The sequence below is a fragment of the Brachyistius frenatus genome, unplaced genomic scaffold, assembly GCF_029030835.1.
Source record: "Brachyistius frenatus isolate BFR_SWC_R1_liver_20210118 unplaced genomic scaffold, ASM2903083v1 Contig_101, whole genome shotgun sequence".
Classification (NCBI taxonomy): Eukaryota; Metazoa; Chordata; class Actinopteri; family Embiotocidae; genus Brachyistius; species Brachyistius frenatus.
The window spans coordinates 244736-271260 of record NW_027210700.1 but is presented as its reverse complement, the minus strand read 5'-3'; the positions used below and the strand labels follow the sequence as shown (position 1 = coordinate 271260).

The window sequence follows — 26525 nt, the reverse complement described above, 5'->3', positions numbered from 1 at the left end:
GTTAAGGATGTAATCCTCATCCCTTAAACATACATAAACATAAACGCTTTTGTATCATCCCGTCGGTAATCATGAATCAGCAGTAGCCACGAGGTTAGAGAAGTGGAAGGTCGGCATTTCAGATACTCAAACAGGCTGAAAAACGTGTGAGGAAAAGTCAATGAGTTGTGCTCACTGCGCCTGAAACCTCCTGAGTGGAGGTGCCCTTGAGTGGGACAGGGAGCCTCCAGCTGCTGCTGCAGCACTACAAGGCCGTGGTTGTGCTGCACTGCTGCTGCTCTGAATGCGTCTGTGTGTCGTTGCCTGAGTGTGCAGCAGCGAGCTGCTGGAAAAGAGCACAGAGCCCACCGGACTTCTGCTTTCTGCATACAGGTTTGAAACGGTCGTGTGACATCCTCCCAACACCAGGTGACTTAGTCTTCTGCTGTTCCTGTGTGATGTCCTAACAAGCTGTCACAAGTCATTACGACTCCTATCTCACAAGCCACAACTGAGAAACCCACTCAGTCCAAACATTAGTCACATTCAGCGTTTCTGTGCTGAAGAGGCGCTCTGAGTTTTTGTCTTCGCTGAGTTCTTCTCTGTGGCCCCGAGTAAAGAAACACAGCCGGCTCCATCCTCCTTCAGCACCACGGAAACTTCCTGGATTTGAATGTTGCACTCTGTCTGTGTGTGTGTGTGTGTGTGTGTGTGTGTGTGTGTGTGTGTGTGTGTGTGTGTGTGTGTGTGTGTGTGTGTGTGTGTGTGTGTGTGTGTGTGTGTGTGTGTGTGTGTGTGTTCTTTGTGTGCGCTGCCAGAGTAAAAATAGTTTCCAGGAAGAGCTACAAAAGAGGTAAAAGGCAGGAATGGGTGAAGACGGCGATAGTGATGGCAGAGCAGTCAACAGTGAGAGAAAGATAACATTGAATTTCAAAACACTGGAACAGAAAAAGCTCTGCTGAGTTCCTGGAAGAGCTTTCAGATAAAAAGTGAAGAGCCATAAGCAGTTAATGTACAGATCCCACTACCATTAAGTAATAGAAATCTAAAGGCCAAAACAGGCCTGCAGGAGAGAGAGAGAGAGAGAGAGAGAGAGAGAGAGAGAGAGAGAGAGAGAGAGAGAGAGAGAGAGAGAGAGAGAGAGAGAGAGAGAGAGAGAGAGAGAGAGAGAGAGAGAGAGAGAGAGAGAGAGAGAGAGAGAGAGAGAGAGAGAGAGAGAGAGAGAGAGAGAGAGAGAGAGAGAGAGAGAGAGAGAGAGAGAGAGAGAGAGAGAGAGAGAGAGAGAGAGAGAGAGAGAGAGAGAGAGAGAGAGAGAGAGAGAGAGAGAGAGAGAGAGAGAGAGAGAGAGAGAGAGAGAGAGAGAGAGAGAGAGAGAGAGAGAGAGAGAGAGAGAGAGAGAGAGAGAGAGAGAGAGAGAGAGAGAGAGAGAGAGAGAGAGAGAGAGAGAGAGAGAGAGAGAGAGAGAGACTGAATATATAAAACTGTACAGTATAATCCATGTGCTTTGAATATGCTTGTTATTTGTGACCGATGATTACAGTATATCTTAGTTTTAGTACCTGAAACAAAGCCTGATTAATTCATTAAACTCCATCCAGTCCTGATTCGGCTCATTAAATCCTTAACTCGACAGACACTTTGTTAAATAATGCTGCTCAGCAAAGAGGAAATATCATTTTGAGGATGGCACCAAGCGTTCCCTCCACAGCATTGTGTTGCTTTTTTTTCTCACAAGGTTTTACAGTTTCAAGTTAGCTCGCAAAATATTACAATACAGGGTCCAGCTGGAAAAGATCAATTATAGTCATATGAGCAGTGTGTGTATTTGAAAGATAAAAGGTGTGTTCCTTTGTTATTCATGTCAAACATTTTGATTCCCTACAGAGATCTTTGTTTCTATTTAATCAAAACCCGACACATGAAAATGATCCAGATTCATGAGCGACTGAGCGCACGTACATGTCGGTCTACAAAAAGATGTCACGGCTCCCGTTTGATGGCTCCTGCTCCGGCCTCTAAACATTCAGGTTTGAGGGAGGTGGAAATGAAACCAAATTGCCTGCCTGATCAGCGTTAGGACAGTCACAGTTATTACATCATCCCCTGATAGCAGAGTCCGTCATCATGTTGCACAACTTTTCTTTGCATTTGTATGAAAACATTCAGGTGAAACTATCAAAACTATTCAGATGGATATTTCCCAGTTGTTTTTCCCAGTCTGAGATCGGACTGGCGCTCCTTTAGTGATGTCATCTTGTTGCTCTTTCCTCTGCTGTTCTTTAATGGCACACGAGTGGAGAATTAGCACCAACTGTTTAGTCTTAATATTGGACCGACCACATTTGGATGAGCGTCTATTGGCATTAACCTCATGGATTTAGTTGGAAGCCAAACACCACAGCACCCCCGTGGCCACATCTCCAAATATTAAAGGAGCCCAGTAAGTTGGAGGTGTGCAGTAAAAAGGTGACATTCAAAAGCCATATTTATATATGTTACAATGTTCAATACCAATTAATGTCCCTTCTTCTTCATAGTGCATAATAGTAAACTCTGATTAGGCTTTTATCTTATCAGTGGAATAAAATGAACAGAAAAAGATAGTTCATGTGCACATCCTCCCTCAGGCTCAGTCTGCTTTAAGATAGTGAGCCTGTTAGTTTACATTCAAGGATGTGATGCACCAGACTCATCAGGTCTCATGTTGTTGTTAAATTGGTAATCTGATCAAAAGAAAATCAGATCAATCCGAGCTGAGTGAACAAACAACCTTTTATCGTCAATGTGGTGGTTTTATTTTCCAGTGGTGAGTTGAGCTGTAGACTTCACAGTTGCATGGCAGCTAAAGGATGCAGGAAGAGGATCATCTTAATTATAGTGCCCCTCTAGTGGGGCCCTCTTAGTGCTCCAGACTCATTATAAATGGCTCACAGTGTGGAAATTGACACCGTGGGAAATAGCCGGGTTCATCATTGTCATTTAGGCTTCACTTCAACAGCACTCTGTTTTTCCTGTGGCTTGAGTTTCGGTAAGTTTTAAAGCAGACCTGAGATTTTAATGAATAGCTTCCCACCAATTAAACATAACAGTCAAGCTGCGTTGGATAGAAAGAGAGCTGGAGGTGAATGTTGCCGGTTTGTGTCCTCCATCATCCTGACACGTCCAGTCAGGTGATACAAATATAAATCCTTCTCTACTGGATCCTAAATCTGTCCTCCTGTCAGAGAGACTTGTACCGGGCTGCAGGAAGAGAAAGAAAAGAGGCAGCGCTGCCAGAGCCCTAAACATTTCCACATGCAGCCGACTGTGGGAATTCAGTGGAGAGAAAAATCAGCGGTTAGCCAACCTTAAGAGGCCTTGAGGACAATTTGAAATGTTTACCTTGCAAAAGGATTTGACTAATGATAGGTTTTCAAGGCCAACACTGGTAGTTTGTGGACCGAGTCTCCCAACAGTTGCTTCTTTGTGCTGATATTCATTCAGATTAACCAGGTGATGTAACAACATGGATTTAGTGGGATGTCACGCAGAGCAAATATGAAGGAAGATGAAATTATTCAAGCAGTAACCACTTATTTAAAAGCTGTGTTGCACACAGAGTTTTATAGTTTTATGTTGAGAAGCTTTTTTAAGACACTTAAACTCTCCACTCAAACTGTTTCTTATACAGTAATAATGGTAATCATCTTTATTAATATACAGTATCACTGTTTAAATACAGACGTTTACAAAGAGTGAAACTAACAAGGTACCAGGAAGGCTGATAGGAGACATATATTAGAGATATAACTGATCAAACAGTAATAAAATAAATATAACACAAAATATATTCAAATAGACATATCAGACAAAAAGATGAGGAGAAAGTAAAAGTAGTTTAAAACAAAAGGCCAAACAAGGTTTTAAAGAATAACAGAATCTCGCTGTTAAACATATTACGAAGTGTTTAGTACAATTTAGGATTCAACTTTTTGTCTCTTTCAGACTTGAGTTTTGTTTAATGACAAGTAGGAAGTTGATGAAGCACTTTGATGGATTTCTAAAAGAAACTGCGAGCCGGTTTCAACACGTTAAATCAGAGCCGTAACTAAGCAGAATCAAGTGATTGATCCTTGAAAGAAGATGTTGATGAAGAGTTGATGATCTGGTCGGTACAACTGGACATCGTCTGCGTGAAGAAGCCTCTGTAGGTAGGTAGGTAGGTAGGTATATACTTTATTAATCCCCGAGGGGAAATTTTTTTAAAAGGGATGTCTGGTGAACCTCCACCGTTCAGTTCACTCAGCTGAGGAGGAAACACATCGGTCCTCAAACTGGAGGCAAATTTCCAGTGAGTGATGTGAGTTAGAGACTGGAGACAAAGACACCATTAGCATATTATTCATTAAAATATATAAAATCGATTGGTATACACTATTTTGTCTTTAAATACCAATCCCTATACATTTTGAGGAGGATCAACATTTAACAACAGTCCAGCGGTCAACCTGGGACCACATCTGGCCGTGTGTTGTCCAACCACTGGCCCTGACGTTCTGGGACACAAACATAGATTTGAGGGACAGTCGCACCATCGGCCCTCCCGTCCCCCCTGTCCCTCCTGTGCCGTGTCGGCCCACTACCGCCTACCACGCTATTTATATCCGACCAGGAGAACATGTCGGCATCCTTTCTCCCATAATTCCTCTGTGTCCGAACACACGCTGACAAGAAATACGACTTCAGAGGACCGATGCTTCACAACAGGCTGCTGCTCACATGAGCAACTCACTCTCTCTCATCCTAGTTATGGACCTCTCTCTCTCCCTCTCTCTCTCTCTCTCTCTCTCTCTCTCTCTCTCTCTCTCTCTCTCTCTCTCTCTCTCTCCCCCTCTTTCTCTCTCTCTCTCTGGTTTTCTCTCTGTGAGTAAATGATGAAAGTAAAAGTAATACAAGAACCCGACAGGGGCATCTGGCCTAATTCCAATAGAAAATGGAATTGGATTAGTGCCTCTCTTCTCGCAGCTGTGTGTGTGTGTGTGTGTGTGTGTGTGTGTGTGTGTGTGTGTGTGTGTGTGTGTGTGTGTGTGTGTGTGTGTGTGTGTGTGTGTGTGTGTGTGTGTGTGTGTGTGTGTGTGTGTGTGTGAGTGTGTGTGTGTGTGTGTGTGTGTGTGTGTGAGTGTGTGTGTGTGTGTGTGTGTGTGCGTGTGTGTGTGTGTGTGTGTGTGTGTGTGGCGACAATCAAGGCAACAATGGAGCTCAGCAGCAGCCAGCTGCCCAGCAGTGAAACGCTGATGAACAGTGAGGAAACAGAGCCACTGCTGCTGCTGCTCAACACCTTCCTGTTTATATGTGCATGTGAGTGTGAGTGTGTGTATGTGTGGGTGTGAGGGGGAGGGGGTGTTTCATGCTTGAATGCACATGCCAGACACATCAGTCACCCACATGACATTGATCACACTCCCCATTTCTCCTGGCGTACAGATGCACTCTTTGTTAAGCTCACTGTGGAAATGTTTCCTAATCCTCTGATAGATGAGGACTTAAAAAACAGCAGCTTTGTGTGGCTGATTTACCATCTGATAATCACACACTTTATTTCTTTGGCTTGCTGCTGTAGAGAGAATTGAGTTATACGATTAGAGCGTCTTTTCCTGTCTAAACGTCTGCTGGTAGATTCAATTTCTCCCCTTTTCTTCCTTGTGTTCTTTTTATCCTTGTAAATACAGCGCCGGTCCTAAAGGAGACAACATCTATGAGTGGAGGTCGACCATCCTGGGCCCGCCGGGCTCCGTGTACGAGGGGGGGGTGTTCTTCCTGGACATCGCCTTCACACCAGACTACCCCTTCAAACCACCCAAGGTTAGTGATGTCCAGCAGCTCTGCAGCAAAGCCCCCCCTCCTGAACCAAGCGCTTTAAACGATGTCACCACTGTCTTAGATGGACGTCAGCTGTTCACCCCGTTGTCCAACAACAATGACTCTTTGAAGGCCTGTTCACCTGCAGCATGTTGACAAAATAACCAGTGACAGCATTACGGAGAAATGACACATATGTGATATTTCTAGTAAACCGTCCCTTTTGTAGCTGGCGAGAACAAAACCAACGCTCGTAAATTCAAGCAGTCACCGCAATATTTGCGGGAGCTTATGTTTCTTTTAAATTGCTGCGATTAGAAGCTCTGCTGAAAGCGGTACTGCTTTATTACTTTACTTTATTAACACAAATAACTCCTCGTTTATGATCTCCTCTCCTTTCATCACCAAAACAAACTCGGAGCATCGGAGGAAACCGCAACGAGCAGAAAACCCAGAAGTGACCGGCTTTGAGGGAAATGTGGTCTTCACATTAAATTAATCTAATTAAATGCTTATTATCAAAGGAAGTGATGATATATTACTGTGTTAAAATAGTTTTATACACACGTCAAGTTGTCAGAGACTGCACTTTGTTTTTAGTGCATCCAGTAGGTCTAAGTGTTGAATTAACTTGAATTAAACAGCATCTAAAGCTCTTATTTTGACAGCTGATGTAGCCTTTATATTCTAAACTACAGCCAAAGACAAATTGCATCACTTTTATGAGGTTTTTTTTGTAACCTTGATCCCCATGATTCTCTAAATAAAAATTACAACTAAAATATTTCTGTGATTATTATCACAGGAACTGATTACATATCATTCTCCATCAGCTATCAGGTAGCTCTTGAAAAAAAAAATCTAATTTTTCTTCTCCTTTTGCAATTTCCCCACCAAAAACTCACTTAAAAGTCGCAATCTGCCACAAACTCAAAGCATTTTTGATCTCTACAATCACAAAAAAACCTGTGGAAGGGCCGAATGTAGTCAGCTGTCATTTCTGATTAGACACAGAAGAACTTCACATGCAGAGCAAAAACAAGACTACAAATCACTCTCGATAACTTGATTAATGTCTTTAGCTTTTATTGACCGAAACTATCAATTTTCAAATGAATAAAGTTGTTTAGTAAATAAAATAAAAAATGTACATTTTTTTTTAACAATTCAATTACATTTTATTTATATAGTGCCAAATCACAACACAGGTTATTTCATGGCACTTAACACATTAAAGTCCTTACAGCAAGACTTCACAATATTATACAGAGAAACCCAACAATTCAACAATTCAACAATTCCCACATAAGCGAGGAGGGAAAAAACTCCTCTTTAAGGGAGAAAAACCTCCAACAGAGGGAAGGAAAAACTCCCTCTGAACAGGAAGAAACCTCCGACAGAACCAGACTCAGAGGTGGAGAACATCTGCCTCGACCGGTTGGGTGAGAGGAGAGCAGAGAGAGAAAAGGACAGCATAGAGATACAAGAGAAGAACTGTTGGTGGAGACGACAAGCACAGAGCAGAGACATGCAGCTCCATGACGGGACATCTGCAAAAGAAAGAACAGAAACTATGCAAGCGAAGGAACTGAATGGAGACAACAGACAATAATAAGAAACTATGGGAGAGAAAAAGATGGTGAGGTATGAGTCAGTTAAAGAGTAGGAGGAAAGAAAAGAAGCTCAGCATGTAACGAGGTCCTCCAGCAGCCTCGGCCTATAACAGCATAACTAAGGGTTGGTTCAGGTCTACCTGAGCCAGCCCTAACTATAGGCTTTATCAAAAAGGAACGTTTTGAGTCTAATCTTAAAGCTAGAGAGGGTTTCTGCCCCTCAAACACAAACTGGGAGCTGGTTCCACAGGGGAGGAGCCTGAAAACTGAAGCTCCGCCTCCCATTCTACTTCTGGAAACTCTAGGAACCACAAGTAGACCAGCGTACTGAGAGAGAAGTGCTCTGCTAGGATTATATGGTTCTATAAGATCTCTAAGATATGATGGAGCCTGGTCATGTAGAGCTTTGTAAGTCATCAAGAGAATTTTGATTTGATTTCACAGGAAGCCAGTGAAGAGAAGCTAAAACTGGAGAAATATGATCTCTCTTGTTAAATCCCATCAGTACTCTTGCTGCAGCATTTTGGATCAACTGGAGGTTTTTAATGAGTAATTTGGACATCCTAACAACAAGGAATTACAATAATCTAGCCTAGAAGTAACAAACACATGAATTAGTTTTTCTGCGTCACGCTGAGGAAGGATTTTCCTGATTTTATTAATATTACGTAGATGAAAGAAGGCAGTTCTGGAGACTTGCTTTATATGGTGTCTAAAGGACAAATCCTCATCAATGACGACTCCAAGGCTCCTCACAGTTTTGCTGGAGACCAAGACAACGTCATCTAGAGTAACTAAGTGATTACAGAAAGACTTTCTGAGGTGTTTAGGACCAAGAACAATAACTTCCATTTTGTCTGAATTTAGAAGCAGGAAGTTTTTGGTCATCCAGACCTTTATGTCTTTTAGACAGGCTTCAAGTTTTACTAACTGATTAGTTTCATCTGGTTTTATAGAAAGATATAGTTGAGTGTCATCTGCATAACAATGGAAGTTTATGCAGTGCTTCCTGATGACATCTAATGGAAGCATGTACAAAGTAAAAAGTATTGGGCCTAACACTGAGCCTTGTGGAACTCCATAACTAACTCTTGTTTGTCTGGAAGATTCATTGTTGACATGGACAAACTGGAATCTATCTGATAAGTAGGATTTGAACCAGTCTAATGCAGTTCCTTTAATCCTCGTAACATCTTCTAATCTCTGTAATAAGATCGTATGATTAGTCGTATCAAAAGCAGCGCTGAGGTCCAGAAGAACAAGCACAGAGACGAGTCCATTATCTGAGGTTAATAAAAGGTCGTAACTTCCACCAGAGCTGTTTCTGTGCTATGATGAACTCTAAAGACGGACTGAAAATCTTCAAACAGATCATTCCTTTGTAAATGATTGCAAACTTGATTTGCAACCACTTTTTCAAGGATTTTAGAAATAAATGTCAAGTTGGAAATTGGTCTGTAGTTTCCTAAAACAGCTGATCAAGAGTCGGCTTTTTAAGTAAAGGTTTAATTACAGCCACTTTAAAAGCCTGTTGTACATAGCCTGCAAAACTACTTTAACACAGCATCGAAGAGGATAAGCATGTAACTGCTTCCTTAAACTTGGCCACATTTGGCTTCAAATGTTAATAACAAGTGGTCCGACAAAACAAGGGTTTTGTGGAAATACAATTAAATTTTCAGTTTCCATACTTATTCCAGACAGACCCAGATGGAGGGTGTGGTTACCACGGTGACGGGGTTTATTTACATTCTGATAAAAGCCTATAGAATCTAATAATGAGCTGAAAGTAGAACTGAGGCTGTCGTTGTCCACGTCAACATGAATGTTAAAGTCTCCCACTATCATCACTTTATCTGAACTCAGAGAATTCAGTTAGGAACTCTGAATAAGGACCAGGTGGGCGATAAACAACAACAAATAGAATTGTTTTTGTGTTTTCCAGTTTGGGTGAGAGACAAAGAGTCAGACTCTCAAATGACTTATAACTAAGTTTAGGTCTCGATTAATTGATAAACTTGAGTGGAAGATTGCTGCCACTCCTCCTCCTCCTCCTCCTCTTCCTCGGCCTGAATCTCTAGGAACATGATAATTAATATAGATAATTAATAGGAGTTGCTTCATTAATACTAAGATATTTTTCCTGTTGCAGCCAGGCCTCTGTGAGACAGAGTAAATCAATCTGATGATCAGTTATCAAGTCATTTACAAACAGAGATTTAGACCAGAGAGATCTCATATTTAATAGTCTGCTTTTAATTATATAATAATTTTTGATCCATTAATTTGGTAGGATCAGTTTTTATTAATTTTTTATTGATACATCTTTTCTTGAGTTTTTTAAATATAGGTGGTCTGGGTACAGACACAACCTCCACAGGATGTTGAAGGTTTTGGGTGAGTGACAGCTCTAAAGAAGCTGCAGAGGAGCTGTAAGACTGCAGCTCTGTGTCCTGGCCTCAACCCTGGATGTCAGGTTTTAGGGCTGTTAAGAGACATGGCCATATTTCTAGAAAGAAGAGCTGCACCATCCAAAGTAGGATGGATGCCGTCTCTCCGGATCAGACCGGGTTTTCCCCAGAAAGTATTCCAATTGTCAATGAAGCCACATTGTTCGCGGGACACCACCTCGACAACCAGCGGTGAAGTGAAGACGTACGGCTAAACATATCATCACTGGTCTGGTTAGGAATAGGATTAGAAACAAAATAACATTCCTACAGAGGATCGTCTTTAAAAACTGTTCCGAAATGTGGTTTCAATTTTGAATAAGTCTCAGTCATTTCCTAAAACAGCTGGAAACTAATTTTAACAAACATTTCTAAAAACAGGAGGAAATGATGATTTTGTTGGGGACTATTTTCATCAGTGGATTAATCCACGTGGTGCTCAGGTGAGTGTTGGCGGCAGCAGGACTGAGACGGAATAAACTCCAGTGTGTTTATGGTAATGAATGAAGATGTCACCCGGGGCAACAGTGGTGGGTTTCTGGGCTACAAAGGAGGGAAAAGACAGATATGGCAGCACGTGTTTGTAGGATCAGTTCATTGTTGGTTTGAGTCTCTTCATTGGATTTGCAGACATTAAGAAAAAGAAAGAAAATGCCCTGACCTTTTCGGTGAGGTGTTTCTTGTTTTGGTGTCTCCTCCTGATATGCATGCTGCCAGCATGCTGCAGCTTTTGGCTTCCCTCCAGTGAGGCTGTGGGTTTGTGTATATGTGTGTGTGTGTGTGTGTGTGTGTGTGTGTGTGTGTGTGTGTGTGTGTGTGTGTGTGTGTGTGTGTGTGTGTGTGTGTGTGTGTGTGTGTGTGTGTGTGTGTGTGTGTGTGTGTGTGTGTGTGTGTGTTCTGCTGATGTAAGTGTGTCAGTATTTACACAGTAGACCGGCTGGCAGCGGTTGCCTCCTCTGTCGGTTTGGGTCGTGCTTCTGTTTTTTTCTCCGGGTTTTTGGTTTCATGTCTTGAAATACTTGCTGGGTAAACTTTACCAGCTATTTGGAGACATGTGTTTTAAAAATAAAGAAAAAAGTAAACGGGGAAATATTTTAGATGTCTTGTTTTAATATGGGCCATTAGTTTGGGTACACTGTGCTGGCGTTGGATGAATATTTGGAAGTGACAGCAGAAGGACAGGATGTGTCTGTTAGTTGCTAAAAACACCAACTACAGAAAAGCTTCTTAAAAGCAACCAAAGAGACCGAACCCATATTTTCTTTTAGTAAAGTTTATATTTGGGTAATTTTAAGACAGTTTGGTTTATTTTTAAATGGTAAAAAAGGTAGTCTTTCCACAATATGATGAAGATTTTATACAAAACTGCTGTCATTTTATTTCTCGTTCTGTAACGCTAGGAATTGATATTTGTTTAAAGGTTTCCAATGCCAGAGTCATGTCTTGCTGTTTTCTTCTGCTGTGGTTTAATGGTACGAGTGGAGATTAGTACCATTGTACATTGTTTATTTGTGGCCCCTTTCTTTGACAATAATTTCTTTATATACTTCAGTAATAGGCTTTATATCATAACCATGTTATTTATTTCATATCCACCCAAATCCCAAATGGCAAAACGTTTACAGAAATTTATATTATTTGTTTGCTCCTTTAATAGCAGTGGCATAGAATTAGCAGAAAAATACATTTAAAGCATTGATCATAATTATTTGAGTAAAAATTGTCAACTCAAATTTTATGTTTGTTACAGACCTGATTACAAGTCAAAATTCACCAGCAGACATGACATATTATGAGATGCTATTCAAAGCTTTATAAAAACCAAGTATTTGGACTTTGATGGTTTTGTTTTTTTAAATATCTTACTTTAAAGATTGTTTTTAAACCAAAGTTCTTAAATGTTTAATGCTGTCTAAGCACAAGCTGGCATACAAGAACTCTGTCTGAATAAATGAGAGTCTCTGACCACAGAGTATGTAAAACAGGGTTATTAATCACACTGGATATTTCAGTATCTGTTGCTATGGGACACATTCGGTTGATAACTGATCCTCAGCTCTGAAACAGTCATAGAAAATATAACCTTGGTCTGTGTGAAACCTCAAAGATGTCTGACATTTCACAGTTTTCATTCAAGTTTTCATGTTAACTAGTTGGCAAATATGTCATATTTATTATATTATGCTGCATTTACAGTGATAGTTGAGGCAGATTAGACTTGCTGAGTAATTTCTCCCTCACACATTCACCCACTACATGGAGGCACACGTCACAAGCATGTTGGTAGAAGAACATCCTCAGTGTGAGGTATGATAGTTTTTAAATTAGTACCAGAATGGAGGAATTGTATTGGAACCAGCAAAGAAAATCTTCAAATCATACCCAGCCATCACTAACAAACTAGAGACTCAAATGGAAACTACAATTGCACAGTTTGTATGAAGACGCTGTCTTAAATCCCTGCACCTGTCGAGTAAATATAACTTCCAGTGTTGTGGTTTGATTGGCCATTTCATGGTGAAAATGGAAGTTAGAGGGAGTCATGTTCCAGCCTTCGGTATTAGATCCACAGTCTGGTGTAGAAGCCGTTTTTTTTCAGGACGAGCTGTGAGCCCCGTCTCCTCCCGACCAGCTCAAACTGGCTCCTTCCTGGCAGTCCGCAACGAGGGGGAAACAGAGCTCGTCTTTACTCTTGGCTTCCTGCCGCCTTGTTTTCCCAGCCTGGCTGCGAGCGGTGCCATCCAGCAGCTCACCGACTCCCAGCCACCAATCTGACAGCTGCAGCTGCTCACTACACTGGCTCGCTCACTAATGTTAGCATGATAAGGCCAGTTAAGGCTGTGACTGATACTCTTAGATGGAGGTTGAGGTCAGCCCGGACGTTGCTTCAGTGTTTGGTTTGGTTGGATGTTGGTCCGTTTCAAGGTTGGTTCAGCAGATCCACCAGTGACAGGCTGAGAGATTAGACTCCTCTCACCAACATTATCCCCCCATCGACTCCAACGTCCTCACGGCTTTGAACTAAATTCCACTGCACACTTTATCTTTCTTTGCATGACATCAGTCTCATTTTCAAACTTGTGAAATGGGCTGTTTGACATGCCATGAAGCACTCTAAAGTCAAGCTCAGACCATCCACTATATTCTGTCCTTTAAACCCATCCGTTTTATTCCTGCTCATTTAAAATATGTCACGATGGCTGCCTGAAACTATGATTCAGTTCCGTTTCTTTTCATCCCATTTGCCCAAAACGACTATTAAGTGTGTACGCTGGGTATGAACAGAGCTGAGATAATGACAGAGGAGAATGCTCCATCACAGTCGAGCCAAATGTGGCTTTTAAAATGTGGATGGAACCTTTTCAGATCAGTGAAAGTGGTAATATGGGATTTGTTTCATGAAATACTGGAGGAGCTGCAAAGTACTTCTCCATTCAGTTTCTCGTTACATCAAATGTATATATGAATATTGACAACACAAAAAAACATTACATATACCATGAATGCAGATTTTATCCATATCTTCCCAAAATAACTCTGAACCCATAATTCGACAGTCATGCAGACAATACTAACACACATCTACAGGATGTGAAGCATGTGGGATTTTTCTCTTGTGGTGAAGCAATAGACTGTAAATAAAAGTAGACGTAGCTTCCAGGTCTGAAAAATGAGGCCATAAAGTGCAATACCACTAAGGACCTCTAGAGGTTGGCTTCCAGCTCTATAGACTCCCGCTCAGCTTCTGTTTGACAGGCCTGTGGTGCAGTCAGGTTTCTGCATTAGGTGGGTAGGGCGCAATGTCCTGAGGTTTCCAATCAGATCGAGTCGGATCCGCCACTCGCTCCCCCAGATCCTCCAAATACAGTCACTTCTGGCTCCAAAAATGCAAGATGGGATGTTAATAATCTGAACTGCAGGCTTCATGATGTCCGTTCACAGACCGACGAGTGACGTCACAGTTGGTTGCTGGTTGGGTGGAAATTACGTATGCGGCTTTGGGAAATGCTGATTAAAATGTTACAACAACAACCGCTGGCTGGATTACAATATACCATGAATATGATTTGCTGCTGGACGTTTTCTCCCGTCATCACTGAGAACACTCCTGCTCCCCAGAGGATGAACCCTTTCACACTCTGTCCTTATTGTCTCCTTTAAACGTAATGTGAATGCCCTCGATGTTCACTGAAGAGGTTCATTTTGAGGTGTGAGCGTGTTTTCCGTGGAAGCTGTTTTTACTGTGGAAACACGCGTTTACATTTGTTGTTTGGAAAGAGAGCCGCTGGGCTCCAGAACGAGGATCCAGAGGTTGTGTTTAGAAGCTGAGGGATTGAGGGATGACACCATAATAGGGAGGGGATGTGGGATTAGACTCGCTGCTTTTGTTACGCGGGGGCAGCATCATAATCTATTAGCATCAGCCATGATGGGATTACAGCCTGTTAATGAGACCACACAAGCTGGCCAGCGATTTGTTTCATGGCTGCCAGCATTAGCATGCTACCGCTAACCCGTCTCAGCGGAGGTGTAAGAACAGAAAGAGGAGCGACTCCGACACGAGACCGGGCCTCAGCCCATCTCCATCAATCAGCTCGTCTCCCGCCTGCCTGCCTCTCCTCGTCACATCCACGGAAATCCTTTCATGTAACGGAAAGCGCCCTGTTTATTGCTCCGTCTGTCTATCACGAGGCAGCAGCCGCCGTCCCTCCCTGATGGCAGCGAGGAACATGAGGACGGGAGGGCTCGTCTCGCATGGCAGGGTTGTTTGTTTCTCAGAAGAAGGAGATGTGACGGGAGGAATGGAGAGTTAATGAGAGGATAAAGGAGGGAGGAAATAAAGGAGGGCAGGCCGGAGAAACAAAGCAAGCAGAGAAGGAGCTGGACTGCCTGTCCTGGTCCACATCCCCGCTTCTAAGGAAGCACAGAGGTCAGAGGTCGCCCCTTAATGATGCTGTGCTCGTTGTGCTGATGTTGGGCTCCGCTGAGCACTGGAGGCTCTGTTCACTTCAGCAGATCCACAGGGGATCAGCAGCTTCACCTTCATGCAGTATGAAGTCAGCGTCATCAGCTGTAGTTCATCTCAGTCAGCAACCTTTTACAATCCTCTCCTTCCAGTGAACTGACCTTTGCATTTACAAGAGAAGCCTCAGATGTTTATTAATGCATTAGTCAGTAAACAGGCGTCTGTTCCAGGCCTGTGTGGACACGGAGGGTTTGACTTTATTTTCACTACTGGTTGTTTTTATGCATGCAGCCTTGAGGGGATGCTTGTGTGCGTGGCAGTATGTCCCTTATAAAAGTTGCTTCTATCCTTCAACGACAGCATAAACCAACAAATAACTTCAAGGAAATTGGCCTCCAGTAATGGAGCACGAAGGCTTCTCAAAAAAGATCCTTTTTTTTTCTTTTGTTGTAGCAAACAAGATATTTGAAGATGTCAACAATCAACTGTACATACAGTACATACAGTGTTTATGTATGTATTTATATTATAAGCAGAATGTGTACTAGAAAACAAAACAAAAACATGAGATGGAAAAAGCAAATACAAAAAGCAAAGTATGTTGTAAAAGAATCAGCACTTGAAATCCGTGTTGTTGACGCGTCTGCAGGAGTCGTAAGAGACCAAAAACAGACAAGAAAAGGGTGCGAGGGTCAGGTGTATTTTTGTGGTTGCCACAAATACAATTGATAATAAATGTTACCGTTGCCCCTCATTTGGCCACATCAATTTATATGACCAATAACATGTTTATGCTTTGTTTATAAAATGCTGTGATGTCACTAATTAGCCACAAAAAGGGAAACATGTGAAATCCTGCTTCGATTGAAAGGTGTTATTATGCATTAGGGTCCCAAAATGTACATTAAACATGTACATTGAAGTACACTTCAACTTTTCTATTCAGTTTGATCTATATGGCGCCAAATCACATCTCGGGGTTCTTACCATCCAGTAGGAAGGTAAAGAAATTTACAATGTTATAAAGAGAAACCCAACAGTTCACCAATTAACACGAGTGACATTTGGAAGAAATGCTTTACATTGAACAGGAAGAAACCTCAGACAGAACCTGCCGGCCATCTGCCTCAACCAGTTGGGATGAGGGAAAAGTGGAGAGAGAAAAGAAGAGCAGAGAGACAAACAGAAAACACTGGGCAGGTTGGTGGGCCAGTAGCCAAAGATCAGAAACATGCAGCTAGAGAAACCTGCAGAAAGGTTGAGAGAACAGAGAGGGACAGCACACAGGAGACAGACAGACAGACAGACAGACAGACAGACAGACAGACAGACAGACAGATATGGAGCTAATATCATCCAGTCGTGGAATATAAATATAAATACATGAAGAGCGAAAGAGAGGAACGGTGAGATGCAAATGACACATTTAGAAATTTAATGAAACACTGAAAATAACCCTTCTTCAAATATTGAAGCACTGACTCAGAAGTCAGAACTAAATGTTGGTGTTATGCAGCATGACTTTCCATCGTGTGTTTGAGAGCTCAGTATTGATCTCAGTATTGATCCGTGTCTCTGTGGCGTCCAGGTGACGTTCCGTACGAGGATCTACCACTGCAACATCAACAGTCAGGGGGTGATCTGTCTGGACATCCTGAAGGACAACTGGAGTCCTGCTCTCACCATCTCCAAGGTCCTACTGTCCATCTGCTCCCTGCTCACTGACTGCAACCCTGGTAAGAGCTGCAACACACACACACACACACACACACACACACACACACACACACACACACACACACACACACACACACACACACACACACAAACTTGTTGTCCTTGTCATGTCTCTCCAGTTTTAGCCGTGACAGGTTGACTGACGTGTGCATTCTGTGTGGATGATGTACGTTGAAGTGTGTCACTTTGAGGCTCCTCGCAGCTCAGTAGCATCGTGTTGCTGGTTGGAGTCTGAAGTGTGTAGCGTTGGACGCTTCATGGCCGCTGGGCGCTCCCAAAACATCTTATGTAAACGTTCCGTTACGGCTGCAACACAACACGATAGTTACAGAGAGTCAAACAAATCCTCCAACAACATACAAACAATCGATGTTTTACACTATATTTCATTTTATTAAAGTGACGTCTGTTCGTGAGAGGTGATATTAAGGGTGTATATTAAAGGTTTATTTTAAAGGTGTATATTAACAGTTTATATTCAGGGTGTATATTAATGGTTTATATAAAGGGTGTATATTAACGGTGTATATTAACACTATTAACACTGTATACTAACAGCATATACAAACGGCGTATATTAACGGCATATATTAATGGCGTATACTAACGGCATATATTAACACTGTATATTAACACCGTATATTAAGTGTGTATTAACGCCATATATTAAGTGTATTAACGCTGTATATTAGCGCCATATATTAACCCTGTATATTAACAGTGTATATTAACACTGTATATTAACAGTGTATATTAACGCTGTATATTAATGCTGTATATTAACAGTGTATATTAACGCTGTATATTAACAGTGTATATTAACATTGTATATTAACGCCGTATATTAACGCTGTACATTAACGCCATATATTGACAGTGTATATTAACACCGTATATTAACGGTGTATATTAACAGTGTATATTAACGCTGTATATTAACAGTGTATATTAATGCTGTATATTAAGTGTATATTAAAGCTGTATATTAAGTGTATATTAACGCTGTATATTAACGCTGTATATTAATAGTGATTATTAACAGTGTATATTAACGCTGTATATTAACAGTGTATATTAACGCTGTATATTAACAGTGTATATTAACACTGCATATTAACAGTGTGTATTAACGCTGTATATTAACAGTATATATTAACGCTGTATATTAACGCTGTACATTAACAGTGTATATTAACAGTGTATATTAACACTGTATATTAACAGTGTATATTAACAGTGTATATTAACGCTGTATATTAACGCTGTATATTAACTAGTAGTAATTTTACTACATGAAGTATCACAGCACTGCATTCCCTCATGTAATGCTCCTCTGTTCAAAATAACAGACTATTATTTCTCTTTTCACACTATTACTACCTCTATTTCTACTGCTAATGTTGTTAATGATTCATCATCAATCATTTGTGATGTCACAGTGGACATGACATCAAATCTGGTCAAACTCGGGACATTTGGTGACAGAGACACTTGAAATGTGTCAGAAAGTCCGTGAAAGGAGGCAGTGAGCCAGTTCAGGTGTTCTGAGTATCATTCATGTTTCAATAAGTGCAAGATCAGGACCGAAGAAGGTACGTTACACAAGCAGGTGGGTTTTTGTTGACATTCATGGTGTTGTCCAACATGACAACACCCCCTCACAGCATGTTAAAACACAAGTTTTAATCCCCCCCCTACTCACAGGATGTGGCTCCCTGTGACTTCTTCCTGGTCCTCAAACATGGGTTCAACTCAGTTGCTGATGTTGATCAAACCACGAAGGTCCAAGCTTCAGTCAGTGGCATGAAAACAGCGTCAAAACTGTAAAATCTAAAGTGTTTTATTCAACTTGACAAAAAGTCAAGGGGCATGAAAGATCGTGTATGATATGAGACACCAAACATTTGTGGCTCTTAATATTAATTAATTAATATTATACAGACATGAGACCTACAAATGTCACAGGTCCAAAATTTTGGACCAAAACTGAAGCACACCATGAAAAGCGTCCAAACCCGACCTGCTTCATTAATCTGTACATGAGGGGAAGCCGAACCTGACGCTAATATACCGAAGGATAATTAGACCTGATCCAAAAGCGGTCGATCCAAACAGACCCGTCAGAGAAAGAACCAAACACAGGCAGCAGCATTATGTGCCATTAATTAACTCAAAGGAAAGAAATAATGATAATAATAATTCTGAGTGAATCTAAACTCATTTGTTTTCACGCAATAATTGATAGTTTTATTTCCACCTCCTGCACCAACTCTAAAAGATTTATGAATGGAACCGGGAACCGTTTGGTGCATTCGGATCCACTGAGGTTTTACTTAGAGACACAGGGACCTGACCCGAGTATACTGAGTGGAGTTTGAGTACTGATTTAGGTCTTGGTTCGTCAGGATTAAGTGGACCCTGAAGACCAAGCACTGATGTGGTTCCAGGGTCTCGCATCCTCTGCGCTGCCTTGCTCAGAAGCACCTCAATAACAGAAAGCACTCTCATCTCCATTAACCTCTAATTCTCTCAGTGCGACTGAGAAGCAGAGAAGACGACTGCAGCTCATCCTGTTTCAACATTGTGTGGTAAACTGTGAGCCGGGCTCTCCGGCTCCCTTCATTGCAGCTCAATCAATATTTAAGCAGGACTGGCTGGCTAAACACAATCCTGTAAACAGCTGACAGCGTTCGCTGAGAGGACGTCAACATTTTTTAAAGCTAATTAGAGCCATTATGGCCCAGTTGAGCAGCAGCGCCGGGACTACCGCTGGAGGAACATGCTGCCTTTTATGGACCTGTTAAACCCTGTTCAGCTGGTCCTCTGCTACCAATGCAGTTAATGCTGGTTGGTTTAAAGTATTAAAGTGAAGATCAGAGGTGATAATGCAGCTGCTGTAAAAGACAATGTGTCCAATATCACCAGAGTGAGGGAACGGGCCAGGAGAGTGACAGGTGATTTCAGATGTGAATAGTGGGGGTGGGAGGTGTGTGTGGGGGGGGGGGGGGGGAGGTGACGGAGCTGATTGTTGAGACCTCTGATGATAGCTTGTGTCCTCTCGGGGGGGCGGGGGGGGAGGTTGCTCTTTGATAAATGTGGCAGCAGAGATTCTTCCTCCCGGGCTGAAATGAGAGTGGCTCTTCCTCTCCTCCTCCACTCGTTCACATGCTGCTGAGATTAAATGAGCCAATTCCTTTAAAGTAAGATACAAAAGAGATTTGACAGACACCTAGCCCCCACCAATAAAAAAAGAAAAGAAGAAGTCCCCCCTCATTTTTGTTACCCACGCACTTTGCTTCTCTCCCTCTTTCTGCTTCTTGCCTCATCAGAACCGGTCCGCTCTCTGAACCTCTCACCACCAGCTCTGTGTTTTTAAACCCAGCCTGGAGCTGAACGTGGGCTCTGGATCTCAACTACCCTAAAAATATCTCTCCTCCTCCTTCCGTCTGAAGATTTCCTCTCCCGTGCAGGCGGAGATCATTGGCATGTAGCTCATTAAAGCGGGGGAAGAGGATGGAGTGACAGTTAATCAAGCGTCCCCGGGCTGCCGTCCCTGCTGTCACACCACAATGAGCCCTGTATCACGCTCCCACAAGCACATTCTTCCACCTAAAGTGACCTGGTGGCTGGTTGAAGCTCGGCCACATGCCAAGTCAGAGCTGGTATCTGAGCTCAAATCCAGCCAAGGGCGGCTGTCGCATGTCAACTCTTTTTTTTTTTCTCCACCTCTGCCTCCGTGGAAGGTCCAAAATGTAACCGTACATATTTCAACAAAGCCGGATGGACTCCAGCTCAGGGACTTCTGCTGCTGGTGCTGAGGTTGGATCGTACATCTGGCTGATTTTAAGCTGATAATCAGACCATCTTTCAAAATAAACATATCTGCTTTTTTACCTCAGTAGCTTCAGAGGTGTCAGTTTGTCACACTTGTGATAACACCTGCCTCTCGCTGCCTTCAAGGAAGGATTTCCTGTCTGAAGTGTGGGAGATGAAAGCAGTTGTTTTCTCCTCAGCTGGTGCAGCTCCTGCTTACATCCAGTATTAAGTGGCTCAAAACAAACTGAAATGGTTAAAAAAAAGGACTGAAATCACTCCTCATGCGGACGTTGTTGTCATAAAACAGAATTCCTTATTTTTTCCCATTTGACCCTCCAACTCAAAACAACACGACCATTCGTCCCACGCAGTCTCTGAAATATCACACCTGCAGCCTCCGAACAATTACATGACAAGAAGAAAACAGAATAAAGTTTAAATCAGTTTAAAATCAGAAGAAATCTTACAAACAAAATGAATCTGTTTTTACAAGTCATGAATGTCTTAAAATATTTAATTCACTATCTGTTTACCCCGAAGAGCTTTTTAGATGACAAGCTTTCCTGCTTCTGTAGAATCACTGAACACTCCTACTTGTGATGGAGGAAGTTCTTCTGACCAGTTCCAGAGGTGAAAAGGAGCTTTATCTGTAAACGTTGTGGGACAGAAAGGGTTGGGATTCTACAACATTTGATCAAATCTGAATCTAGCGATGAGTCCTTCATCAAATACGTTCAAATATCTTTATTATTATTGTTTTTAAATTCATTTTCATTCATTCATTTTATTTTCACTCTGCTTTGGGTCCCAAGATGTCTTTCTGGTCCTTCTGTTGTTTTCAGGAGGCTGATGGGAGCTGACAGATTGTTTTCTATTCACACAAAACCTCACCAGGGTTCAGACAAAACTTTGTTTATTTAAGATCAACAGCCCACCTGCTTCAGATAGTTTGAGTCATCTGGGTTTCAGTGAAGTTGGAGTATTATGATGGTGTATCACCACTTTGGTCTCTGGTCTCCCACAAGTCTGAAGCTCGCAGTCATGTTTAGCCCTCAAGTGATTTACATTCTCTCTCCAGCCTGGTATCATGTCGCCATGTTGCCACTGTACAACATGAAGTAGATTATTTTCCAAGCAACGTGTTTCTGTGCTTCATTATTGAAGTCTCAGGAGCTCCTTACTGTTACTGTAGAGAACGGTATGTGATACTCGTCATTTTCTGCATTTTGTTTAAACTTCCATCACATAGTAAAAGAAAAAAAACAACTTCATTGCCTCTTAGTTGCCAGATATGTGCTGAAAGTTGCGTTTTGTCGAGTTTTGTTTGAAACAAAGTGAAACTGAGACACAGATTCATGTTTCTCCTGATGGCTGGTGAGCTGCTGTGTGTATGAGTTAGTGAACGGGAGGTAAAAACTGGAAAGCGCTTTTTATTTACAACATCCAGCCAGTATTACATCAAAGCCTGTAACACATCGGTCCACTACATCACACTGTGTTAGTGTCACCTAAAACATCAGTTAGCTTTTAAAAACAGAACTTTGTGGTTGAGTTAGGAGATATCTTTAAAGAAATACACTTAGTTTTGTGTTTGATTCGTCCAAACACACCAACCTACATCCCAGCTCCATCAATCAAAGTCTGTTGGTGGAGCACTTTTCATACAAATACTGTCACATAAATGCTTTACAATAAAAACAACCCTCTCGCTCTCTCTCTCTCTCTCTCTCTCTCTCTCTCTCTCTCTCTCTCTCTCTCTCACACACACACACACACTCTCTCTCTCTCTCTCTCTCTCTCTCTCTCTCTCTCTCTCTCTCTCACACACACATACTCTCTCTCTCACACACACACTCTCTCTCTCTCTCTCTCTCTCTCTCTCTCACACACACACACACTCTCTCTCTCTCTCTCTCTCTCTCTCTCTCTCCATTCACCCGCAAACCAATAAGTGACAAGTTAAAGATAAAAGAATCAATAAAACAGGAAGAAGAACAGAGGGACGCTGTAGATCACACAGATGTGAAATGAGGAAAAAACAGAGGCACAATTAAAAGTAAAATAAAGTAATAAAATTGAGAGGGTGATGATATGTCAACTCGTAAAAACAACCAAAATGTATAGATTAATGAATACAATATATAAATCTCTATTAAAAGTTAAATAAAAAACTAAAATATTGTAAAAGAATGTACGGAGAACTAAAAACAACAAAACAAAAATGTAAAATTAGACAATTACATTACAATTACAACAAGTGAAGATAAGATAAATGAAATGTGATTTTCTTTTTCCACATGACCTTTGGACCTTGGTCATGTGAACGTGTATTTTCCACACCGATGGGAGGAAAACGTTTTGTTTTTTTATACAGTAAACTCTAACAGACTCATGGCTGCATGACACTCCTTGACATCACTGATTTCTTTTGACATTTCTCAGAATAATTCAGAAAAAACCAATAACCAATAACCCAGAATCAGATCCAGCTGTGTTTGGCTCCATCTGCCTCTTGTGTTTGTGGACACAAACCAGACTTCTTGAGGATCTCGTAATATGAAGTCCGATCCTTCCAGCTTGAAGCCGGAGCACCGTTACATATAAGGACTCATTCATCCAGAACTATGGGAGTAAGCCTGTAAAAGCCCCAATCATTGAAAGCCCGGCAGGGATTAGTGCGGAGGGGAGTGTGCTGCTTGTTCAGCCGAGCTCATCACGCTGCTGTCAGCAGGCCGAGACCCGCAGGAGACGCTCCGAGACCCGCAGGAGACGCTCCGAGACCCGCAGGAGACGCTCCGAGACTCCGCACCGTGTGTGTGAGGCTCCAGGAAGTTGTTTCTCTCTGTCACCTCCCTGAGAAATGGACCAGCGGCTCAATCAACAGCAGAACCGTAGACGTGTGTTGACCGAGCGGACGTGTGCTGTGTGTGAACCGACGGGCCGAGTCGGCGTGCCGCCGGAGCCCTCCATGATCACCTGTGATTTACAGCCGTGTGGACGTCCCGCCGTGATGTCCATAAAGTGTCGCCGCGCTGCGCGTCCAGCTCGACGTCAGACTGCGGCGATGGCGGAGCTCCGTTTGTTTGACTTACGGCTTCTTTGTGCTTTTCACTGGTTGTAATAAAATGTCTATGCATTGTGATGAGCCGAGGTGGTCGGCCGGAGGTTTCTCCGCCGCTTCTCGCTGTGATACGCCGGGCCAGGTAATTGGATGTCAGACAGCGCCGTGTGACTGTTTGTGTAAACATGCTGCATGTCCTCATAAATAAAACATCCCTCACAGGTGTGCAGTTTTGAAGGCTGATGCTGATCTCGCACTTCCTTCAGGAAATCTGAGTTTGTGTTGCAATGTGGCCTTGAAGAGGTCCAGTACAGATCGTTTATGACATTAGTTTTGGAGTTCTTGCTCCTCAGTGGATACACCCTCGTGGTTTTGGTAAACTCTTCACATATTGATCGTCCATCAGACTAAAAGCTCTTCTAGTCCAGGAAAACTGTGCAAGTGTAACACGCAGATCACCAAGTTCAGTTAAAGTTACGAACCATTTGGATCTCATTGACCCTCAAAACTTTCCACTAGTGGCTCCTTCAGGTCTGATTTCAACGTAGTTGGAAAAAGATTTGTTGACATCAAACCTGCTCAAACATTTGCAAAGCAGATTTCCATTGTTCATTCTCCTGTTTTCTTCCTCCATGTCTTCGTCAGCTCGTAGTTCACTGGTGTAATTAACTCCGTCGCAGCTTCGCCGGTGGTGATTGTTTGCTCCGGTTGAACTGAGGTCTTCACACCGTTTCAACCATTGTACACATCCAGGGTTCAGTGTCTCAACAGGAGGAACCTAATGACTAGTGGGCAACCCATTGTACCATCAGAGCCACAGCTGCACACAGCTGGAACCACCCATCTTCTTCTGAGAACTGCAAAGCTCCTTTGTTTTCTTGTACCACAAAACCACGTCTAACTCGGCCGCTGACGTTGATCAAGCGACAGGAGTCGCAGCTTTCACCTGCTCTGAGCGCATCGCTGAGCTGCACCTCCTGTATGTCTTCGACACCGGTCCATATCTGATATTCAACACTTGATGTGACTCCACAGTGAATGCTCTCCACACAGATGTGACTGTTTGCTGCACTGCGTCTCACTCTGCTCTCTGTCCTGTGTTGCAGCGGACCCTCTGGTCGGAAGCATCGCCACACAGTACCTGACCAACAGAGCCGAGCACGACAGGATAGCCAAACAGTGGACCAAACGCTACGCTACATAGACCAGCTCCAGATCTCCAGGACCCCCACCCAACACACACACACACACACACACACACACACACACACACACACACACACACACACACACACACACACACACACACACACACACACACCTCCAACACCCCCCCTCCTCTGGAATCTATGGAAGCACACCCGCCCGTCATCCACCCCCCGCCCCCACCACTCCCACCTCTCCCTGAGATACGAACTGTTGTTTGTTCCATGCTGACTTGAAAAGCTTCTTTTTTATACAAAGAGTCTATTGGGATTGTATTTTCCAATACACTGAATGTTGATATGGTCATGAAAAGCTTTAATACTGTTATTGTTCTTGTCGATGTTGTTGTTCTTATTGTTATTGCATTGTTTATAACATTGTCGCCACCCTGGTCTTCTTCTTTATCTAAAAGCGTGCGTGTATTATTCCCGTCTCATGTGATGTAAAAATGTTCATACTGAGTGAGCGCGTTTCCTTTGCTTTGCGTTATTTTTCCAGCTCATGGTCAATATTAGTGCATGGCATCAGGATGTGTTCATGCAGTGGACATGTAGTCACGGTATTATTTCTGTTGTGGCATGGAGTGAGCCCATCATCATGTATGACGGTAGTGCTTAGTTTGCTGTACATTTAATGCCTTGTGAGAAAACATACTCATTGAATACTCAATTAAACACTGGCTGTAATGTGACCGAGCGTCTCCAGATGTGGTTTTAATGTGACTGCGTGTGATTCCAGCGTGTGCACACGGAGGATCATCTCTGTGACCACTTCCTGTTATAATGAGCTGTCAGCTGTCAGGTCTTCACCACAGAAAGGTGACTCACCTCCTCTAAACGCCTCAAAATCATCTTATTCGGACATTTGATTGGATTTTTCTTTTATATTCATTTTAGGTTGTCGTGAAGTACAAACGTGTCGTATCTCAGTAGTTGTAGTGTATCGTGTTCTGGAGGGAAACGTTGCTGCTCATCAAAGACGACTCGGACAGGAAGCTCCTCTCATCTGGACTTCAGGGGGGGAACCGTCAGGAGACTCCTCCCTCCTCCTTCCTCCCTCCTCTCTCCTCCCTCCTCTCTCCTTCCTCCTCCTTCCTCTCTCCTCCCTCCTTTCTCCTCTTTTTTTGGTGTAACATGAAATTATAACTGCAGACACGTAAAGTAGAAGTAAAGAGCTCGTCTCTGCAGAGAGCATCTGATCATCTTTCACATTGTAGTCTTTCATTTGGAATCTTTTGCATGTTTGTGCACTGCTGCATGGCCCTGTGACTGTAACAAGCCGACCTGCCAATCAAGGTGCAAATTACTGTCTTCATTTTGTGGCTGTAAAATAAGAGTAAAATCCTGCAGCAGTGATTGTCGGTCAGTCACGTTCTGCTGCCACAACATAGCAACGAACCAACCCAACGATGTACCTAACCTCGCTTCATTTTCAGACCAACGTGATATATTTACTATTTTAACAGCTTGGCACTGAACGTGAAAATGACAACTGCCTCTTAAACCAGCTGAGACACTTGTGTTGCCCTCGGCACCGCCTTGCGTCGGGTGTAATCCAGATCCATGTGCGTTCAGTGTTGAATCTGAATGTAACTCATCCAGATGTTCCAGGAGTTTGTTTCTATCCACAGGTGATCACCCATCAGGTACTTTCTTTACCCTCCGATGATTCTCAATGAAGCATTACGTTACATGCGGGAGATGCTCAACCTGCCACACCTCCTGCCAACAAACACTGACTGATGATGCAACAACTGGACTTTCTTATTTAGCTGTCATAATTCTTTATTTCTTTATTGAATTAGATCAACTGCGGAGCCACTGATTTCACATTTTCCTCATGCGCTCTCAAAGTGTGTG

General features: G+C 42.6%; 1 protein-coding gene across 1 annotated transcript in view; it reads left to right on the top strand.

Moving 5' to 3' along the window:
• Positions 1-25357, top strand: part of LOC138628449 (ubiquitin-conjugating enzyme E2 E2-like) — a 72273-nt gene extending 46916 nt beyond the window's left edge. The window contains exons 4-6 of the mRNA XM_069711499.1: positions 5688-5820; positions 16435-16582; positions 24567-25357. Of these exons, the coding sequence (XP_069567600.1) occupies positions 5688-5820; positions 16435-16582; positions 24567-24664 (379 nt within the window). The 3' untranslated portion in view covers positions 24665-25357. The remainder of the gene's footprint in view (positions 1-5687; positions 5821-16434; positions 16583-24566) is intronic.
• The last annotated feature ends 1168 nt before the right edge of the window (positions 25358-26525 follow it).